We start from the raw sequence: 8866 nt of genomic DNA, 5'->3' as shown, positions 1-8866 counted from the left end.
TGTACTAAATAATGCGATGAGTTGTTGCTCGAGGTCTTCGGTCCACATGATTCAATTCGATGCCAAGCAATGCGTTGAGAGAGTGTGTCGACATCGTCTTCTTTTACACTGTTTATCTGGTATGTTTACCATCCTCACTTCCGAGATTCACTGATTCGCTAGTCAAGCTGCTAGCCCTCCACCAATCAGAATGGTAAAAGATTGAAGGACTCTAATGGCCGATTACGCATGTTGAATCGGCTGAAAAGAACGCCAAAGTGGCCGATTTCACCGTACACACCAAAGAGACTCATGTCACCGACCTCTCAAGCCTCACCGACGCTGATTTTTGGCCCGGTGTGTCGTCGCCTTTACAAGCCATTTTAAAAGTGCGTCTTCGTACATCACTAGTGGGCGTGTCCACATAGATCACACACCTGGTGATATAATATGTCCCCTTTAACTAAGGACTCGACTTGACTTAACTTATCATAAACTCTGACTTGAGAGGACCAAAACATTATTGGGGCTTGCTTGAGACTTAGAAAAATGACTTAAGTCACATGTCTGATACGTAATCAATGGCTGGAAACGGGAATAATATGATTATGTACAACGTCACTGGTAATTTCACCATAAGAATAATGACCGCATCAAAATAAGCTCCAGTGTTGTGATGGATAATGGCTATAAATAGATAATATATCTATAAATGATAGATAACATACATAGTGAATATCAAGATAGAGATAAACAGGGGATGCCTATTTCTGCAAAGATGCATTTCTTGCCATAACACTGGCACTTGGGCCTACATTAAGCCTTTTACTAAACCCATTGTTACAGAAACAAACAATACCATAAATACTTTTGCTATTCCTGAACATGAATTGGATTGACTATGTCCATATACTATACGTGTTGTTTTTAGAGGGACCAGAATATCAGTTGGTCGATTTTTTTACGGAGAGCATTGTGTGTTTCTTCTGATTATGGACATAGAGTATTTATACTGAATATATATCTATATGTATAGGCTATATATATATATATAGTGTGCTTGGTGGCTATATTTGTATGTACATTTTCTTTAATTATATGTACAAACATCGAGGCAATTATATTACTGTAAGTTATTACCTCTCCTGATTAAATTTAGGCCCAGAAGATTTTAAGGTAAACATGAAAAGCCAGTTCAAAACAAACCATATTTTACTTTGATGAGAAAACAGGAATATTAAATGTTAATTTTTGGAGAATGAAAATATGCTTAAAAGATACTTAAAGTCAGAATGAGCTGAAAAACATATCAATTGCATTATGTTGACATATTTGATGCAAGAAAGGCAAAAGTGTAAATGTCAGGACATTTTTGTAAAATTATGAAGGGATTATTAAAGCAAATCAATAGCTGAAAGTGGGGTGAATCAGCCACATTGTGCTACATGTCATGAACAGAAAGAATATATAAAATAACAACAGAAAAAATATATAACATTAGAGGTGTATGGCCGTAGGTTGTGTGATAACATTGTAGGAATGCATCATTGGCATTTTTATGTTATTAAATATTTACAGTTTTTCTCAGTCGCTTTGGTACATTTCTCGAATCATCCTCAACATTTGCAAAACCGTAAATGCATTTCTCAAAACAATTTGTACAAATAGCAAAACACCATGGATTACCTGCAAAAGCCAGTCTCTTGCTCAAAATCCTTAGTTCATCTCTCAAAAGATAATATCTGTGTCAATGAACATGTCAGTGCCATCAGAATGACAAGTCCTTGTGTCATTGTGTACGGATAAGACAGTCAAATTGCTTAGTCATGTTGTCAATATAACAGTGTACTCTGGAGGGATGTTCTGATATAAACTATGGCTAAAGTTTTGAAGACAATTAGTGTAAATTGTAAGTTACACCTTAGTGTATGTGGGAGATTGATTGCAAGAGACAAGATTCACATTTACGCTTTGATTGTTTGTACTGTAATTTGTTGACAGACCATGTCATTGCTAAAAATGTGAACATAGGACAATCTCCTTAGGGTGTTGTGTCACTTGTGCACATCAAAAAGCAGTTTCCCATTTCTTTGAACAAGTTGCAAATGCTTTGGTACATTCATGCAAATGATTATGTACAATTCTCTGCTCCTTCCTACATTATCAATTGCTTATATCATGTTGATGAAAATGTATTGTAATGGGTCTCTATTGAATAGTCTCACCCCCACAACATTTAGGCATGAGTTCATTGCATAAGTCTGTACATGCAAAGTGGTTGAACAAGATGTCATAATATGTCAAGCATATTTCTATACATTTCATTAAACTTTTTTTCTAAATCTGTCCTGAATTGGTAAATTGCTACCAGGTGAATCTTGACTTTCTGTAAAGAAGGGAAATGTGTGAAGTGTAAGACAAACCAACGATTAACCAGTTTACTGAAATAGCTCAAAGGTGCATCTCATGAACCATCAACTGGCAAGTATATATATACCGGGAGCACAACACAATGTTAAAAATGTACCAAAGCGACTGAGAAAAACTGTAAATGTTCTTTTCACAACTATAGTGGTTCTCTGGATGTAAAGTCAGGCGAAAAAGAAAATACACTCACATTTCAAAACAGAATGTCAAACAGACGGACGGACAGACAGACAGACAGACAGACAGACAGACAGACAGACAGACAGACAGACAGACAGACAGACAGACAGACAGACAGACAGACAGATAGAGTGATAGATAGAGAGATAGATGATAACACAGTCAGGAATGGATTGGAAATATGGGTTCAATCAAGGTTCCTTATAGGATACTGGTTTTCCGGGAAATGCTAGTTTTGCTCAGGATGTTGAGTCAGCCGGAACACATGTATTTTATCCCCTCCTTTAGAAGAGAGAAACGAAAAAGCACCCACCGAGATTTCCCCTGATTATTTCACTTGGGTCGATCTTAAATTGTCGTTCGTGATAATGTAATGTAATTCCAAGTTATCTTGGAATTACATTATCTTGTGGGGGGGAGGGGGGGGGGGGGGGGGGGGGGGGGGTGCTCTGCTGTTTCCAAGGCAGTGGGGAAACCATATAGGGAATAATAATAGCCTAATTACCCGTAAATGAGACACCCGCACAACGACAGAATTGCATGTTAATGTTATTGTATCGTCACCATCAACTGACTTTTTAAAAGAGTTTAATAAAGAAATTGTAAACATACAGGGGAAATCCAACCTCAAGTTAACACGAACGATGAAACCAGCAGTCCAAAGTGTGCAGGGCTTTCCGACTGTAAATAAAGAGGCTGTCATTAGCAGACCATGCAGTAAACAAACATATCTGCTAAAGTCGAACCAGCACTCCCCCTATTGACTGTTTAAATTACTACATCATTTCTTGTAAACGCTCGTGTTCTCGGCTCGCTTGGGTTGCAGTTTATTTTAAAGGGCGTGCTCCAAGTAGGTCACACATTCGTGTCTGAAAAAACTGGTCGTCGTATCTTGAACACGTGTGTAGGGGTTATTTATAGGCTATATGCAACAGTATTTTCATGCACGCTGAAAAAAATACACTCTAGATTTTAAGCACCATCGTCTCTTTATTAAAATATTTAAACGATATACAAATTGCACACGTTTTGCAGGAAGGGAACTGTTTACAATTTCTTTATTAAACTCTTTTAAAAAGTCAGTTCTATAAAGTATATGTTTCTCAGAAATAAAGGTTACTCAACGTACACAATGTGAAGGATTAGGAACATTGCCTGCTTATTGGCTCATGCAAGCATTGCCACAAGTTGAATCGTTGTCCTGTTTTCCTTCTTGTGTTGCGCCTAACCAGACTGCCTATATTCAAAGGCATGATTTCTGGGAAATCAGACGACTTGAAATCCGTCCGCTGACAATCTTCACTGCGCATCTGCAGACCGAAGTCAGCAGTGGCCAAGCCCCTTTTGATAGCTGGTTGCCCGAATACAGGGGAAATCCAACCTATGAGTATAAAAAGGAAGCCTTCCGTTTATGTTTCAGTTCAGTTTGCAGTCGACCTGATACATATACAAGCGAGGAGAAAGTTTGGATCATTCTTTACATTTCTGAACGGACTATTCACCATTTGAAACTGTAAGTAGGCTTACTAATAACAGAAACTGTTTTTGTGTGCATATGATAACGTTATTAAAAGGCGATGAGGTTACTTTCAAAAGCGATTTATCTCAACAAAGCGCTGGAACACCTATGTGGGGATCAACGCATGGTTTAAACAAAGTCTTCTGAATAATCGAATTAAATTGCATGATATTATTAAAGATTCAATAAGTAAAAATAATTTCTCTTATAGTTTGTTGCCAAATCAAAAATAAAGTTCTTTGTTGATTATAGCTCAAGAATGATTTGGTTATTCATTAGGCTATTCACACCGTGATCTTTTCCCAATTCTATTTAATTTTTTATTTTAGACAAACATGCCGGTAGCAAGGATGAAAATGAGACCTTGGTTGGAGAAGATGATCGAGTCTAATAAAGTTCCGGGACTCAGTTGGGTGGACAAGGTACGAATTATTTTCCGCGCGCTATTCATCTCGCGTCTGCTTCTATGCCACACATTTATGAAACTAGCTCCCATAGATTATTGTTCTTAATTTGTTTTGCATTCAATCGCATGCAATATTCTATTCAATTCAATTTTGTATAAAACAATATATCTGATGTTATGGTGCAGCTATTACGTTAAGGCATTGATATCCGATCGGTGGCGCAGCTGTTGATGCGGACTAATGAGGATGTTGGTGTGTGTGTAGGAGGAAAAGATTTTCGCCATCACCTGGAAGCATGCTGCAAGACACGGCTGGCAGGTGGAGAAGGACGCCAGTCTGTTCAAACACTGGGCCATTCATACAGGTGAGGACCACCCCCCCCCCCCCCACCCCCCACCCCCACCCCCCCCCACACACACACACACACACACACACACACACACACACACACACACACACACACACACAGACACAGGTCAGTTACAAAGTCTATTTGACTTTGTTTCATTTTTTTTTTTATTCTTCTCTTATTTTGGAATGCATAATACTCCCTCGTCACACTTCCATGGCATTCAAAGCGTCCTTCGATATTGGACCTGTCATAGTTCAGGAGGCTATCATTTACCAGCCTGTTTCTTTTTGTATGGTTTTTTGTATCATTCTGAGCATTTTTTTTTATTGATTGATTTTATTCAGGGAAATTCAAAGAAGGCGAAGACGAATCAGACCCAAAGAAATGGAAAGCCAACTTCCGCTGTGCCATGAACTCACTGCCAGACGTTGAACAAGTTAAATGCAAGAATGTCAACAAAGGCCAACAGGCAGTGCGGGTTTACAAGATGGTGGCAGTCACCACAACTAAAGGTGAGAAGACGTAATGTCATGATGTTTTACATTTTAAGTCTATACATTCCAATAGTGGTTAAAGATTAGCGAGCTAGGATAGAATATTAAGATGTTTTTCTCATCAATCCCAACAGACAGGCGGACCAAAACCAAGGATGGAAAGAGAAGGAACAAGGTAAATTAAATTTTCGATGGAATGGATGTATGTTACTTCAATCTTTTTTAACAAGTAATTTATTCATTCATTCATTCATTCATTCGGGTTGTCTCTCTTTGCTCACAGTTAACAAAGGCCAGGTTGGAAGAGACAGACTTCAGTGACACACAATCCTGTGAAGATCAACATCCACCCCATTATGACGACACATGTTCCCCACAAGAAAACACAATTGACAGCACAGAACAAGGTAAGACAGATACAAGTCAGCAAGAAGGCCTATGTCGCTTCTTCAGAGATGGTGCTATCATTAACATTTCATTTGATTACAAATACTTACAAAATGTTGTTTTGTTTTTTCTCCACTTTGTAGACATGATATCTCTGCCTCTGAGTGCATCTGAGGTACCAGATTATGAAAATGTAATCACGATTGGGCCCGACAGCAACAATACAGATTGCTTCTACCGTAGATTTGAAGTTTCGCCAGATCACTTACCAGGTATGGAAACATACACATTTTAGCCATAGCATATTAGCTATGTTCTTACTTCATTCTTCTTGGAACAGAAGATTATTTACCTATGTTGAAGCTTTGTTTCTGAAGAAAATTTCAACTTGACTCGTTATAGAAATGCAGGTTATATAACTATTAATAGCTTTATTGTTAAGACTAGTACAAAGACTGTACTAGTAAGACTCACTTAAGTAATTCAAACATTTAAAACTTCATATCATTCAGGGTTTAATGTGTCCAAATTTGTTCGATTTTGTTATACAGACTTTGAAGACGCAGAGGTGAGAGAGCTCTTTGAGGTGAGAATCTCTTTATTCTGTTTCAGATTTTTGCATGTGACCTTCATTGACAGCAATCCCCATGTCTACCTGAGTGCTTTATCTGTTCATCTGTTATATCCCTAAATGTAACGTTCTCAACTGTGTATAGTATCATACAATAAATGACTAGAAGAACAATATAAGGCTGACTCAAGCCATGCTATTTCAGATATGCCAGCAGCTGGAGCCAGAAACAAATTGGATGCAAAACAGTTCAGATGACCGGCTGAGCAGTGGACTTAACTCAGACTCAAACTACAGCCCACACAGCCAATGGAGTGACGCATCCTCAGGTAAATTCTGCAAACCAATTTGATCAGATATCATCTAGGGTGTAATGTAATGATTGGATTTAGAGGTGCTGTATGTAATATGCAAGAGAAAAAGAGAGAGCCTTCTCTGCTCTCCCCCTCCCCACGTTTCTACTCCATTGAGAAGTGCTGTCTATTCTAAACCAATCAGGGAAGAGATCCTAGTCTAAAAACGAAAATGGCTTATATAAAGTCACATCAAAACAGATAATCTCACAACGCATTTACAGTTTACTGGTGGCTATGGCATTTCTAACAAATTACTCAAATTACTTTTCTTAAATCATACCTACAGCATTATTAAGGCTATGTGCAGCTAGATAAATGTGCTTTGCAATGTAACTAAGGAAGATTATTCTTACTCTGTGGTGATTGATTCGTTCATTGATTGATTTCAGGAGAGGAGCTAGACATGCGGCTCTACACCGACCTCAGCACAGGGACTGAATCCTACTCACCTGAGACCTGGAACATGTTCCCAACCTCCCAATACCAACAGATGCCCTTCCATCCCTGAAGCCTCTTGGACCAAGAGAGACGGAAGGACACCCTCTGACTCACTGACAATAATGACATGTGCGGGATCCTACTAGCCCGAGGAACACATCATGTCCTCCTCAACCCTCCTCCTGAGCATCGCTGTGGAAACAGACTTTAAGATGGGTTAAAAAAGTTTTTTCTTCAGTTCAGTTCAGTTCCTCATCCTCACAACTGCAACCACTTCTTGGGTTTCTAAAGAGGAAAAAAAATGGTGCCTCTTGTTTCAGCAAACTTTCTATATATTGTCGCAGGTAGCATTATTAAATACAATAAACAGCTAATAGTTTTGCAAAGGTTTCATGTCATGCAAGTGCTTATAGTTATAGACAAATAACTCTCTACACAATCATATACACACTGTATAAATGAAGTTTGCTGTTATTTTGATGCCAACCATTTTTGTTTTTGTACAAAGTTGTAATATAAGATTTTAATGTAAAATAAAAACATTTATACTGTGATAGTTCTATTTCCGTTTTTAAACACGAAGAATACCCATCTTTGTAAAATAATTTGGATAACATAGGCTATAGCAATATCACATATATTACATATATACACATAATGCAGGGGTAGCGGGCTTGGGGTAATCTGCTTTGTTTATTCCTCATGAGAAATGTGAAATATAAAAGAAATCAACACATATTGCATAGGCCAGTGGTTCAAACTATGAACCACTCAAACTATGGTACGCGTACCACCAGTGGTTCGCGCACCATATGATGCCATATGATGCGCTATCAAGTGGTACCCAGAGGAATTGAAAAAAAAACAAATCGTTAAAAAAATGAATACTATGTTAAAAACAATACTATCATACGGAACCCGTAAAGGGACATCTGGTGAGCACGAGAAAGTATCTGGTGAACACGAGAAAGTATCTGGTGAGCATGAGAAAGTATCTGGTTAACACGAGAAAGTATCTGGTGAACACGAGAAAGTATCTGGTGAGCATGAGAAAGTATCTGGTGGGCACGAGAAAGTAGGCCTATCTCGTACGCATATCACTGGCAGTGTGTGTGTCTGTGTGTGTGAGTGACCTCAACGAGTGAGGAGAGCAAGCGGTAGCGTGAGTGTCAGTTTAGTGAAGTAATGAACGAGTCCGGTTGTAAGTAAGAATAAAGTACCCAGCCTGTCAAGAATCGGTGACCGCTTCATTCCGAACTATAAGCAGACCCACTGCCGGTCAAAGTGAAGGGTGCTGCCCCCGAGAGAGCATTGGCCCTCGAGGGAACGTCTCCCCTTTGCAGCTCGGTCTGGTCGCCGACAGCAGGAAAGGTGTAACGCTAACCATCTCGTAGTTGGAGGCAAGAGAGTGTGCGTGCTCCAATAGTGCGATATAAAAATAAAGCACATTCATTTGAATAATGATTTTAGATCGTGCCCGCGATAAATCACACACAAGCTAAAATCATTCAAATGAATGTGCTTTAGTTTTATCTCGCACTATTGGAGCACGTATACTCTCTTGCCTCCAACTACGAGATGGTTAGCGTTACACCTTTCCTGCTGTCGGCGACCAGACCGAGGACATTTTCTCGTGCGCACAAGATACTTTCTCGTGCTCACGAGATACTTTCTCGTGCGCACCAGATTAATTCTCATGAGCACCAGATATTTTCTCGTGCTCACGAGAAACGTATTTTTTTTTTTTTTTACCCCA

The 8866-nt window shown here is 39.0% G+C and overlaps 1 protein-coding gene across 1 annotated transcript; it reads left to right on the top strand.

Moving 5' to 3' along the window:
- The first annotated feature begins 3986 nt into the window (after positions 1-3986).
- On the top strand, positions 3987-7664 carry irf1b (interferon regulatory factor 1b). The gene is made up of 10 exons (XM_079738937.1): positions 3987-4099; positions 4435-4527; positions 4777-4876; positions 5209-5376; positions 5493-5533; positions 5642-5765; positions 5889-6017; positions 6297-6331; positions 6522-6645; positions 7062-7664. Exons 2-10 carry the CDS (start codon positions 4441-4443, stop codon positions 7178-7180), a joined length of 927 nt encoding a protein of 308 aa, XP_079595063.1. The 5' UTR covers positions 3987-4099; positions 4435-4440; the 3' UTR covers positions 7181-7664.
- The last annotated feature ends 1202 nt before the right edge of the window (positions 7665-8866 follow it).

This window comes from Pollachius pollachius (assembly GCF_949987615.1).
Source record: "Pollachius pollachius genome assembly, chromosome: 6".
Taxonomy (NCBI): Eukaryota; Metazoa; Chordata; class Actinopteri; order Gadiformes; family Gadidae; genus Pollachius; species Pollachius pollachius.
Note: the sequence above shows the minus strand (reverse complement) of the source record. Positions and strands in the feature narration are given on the sequence as shown.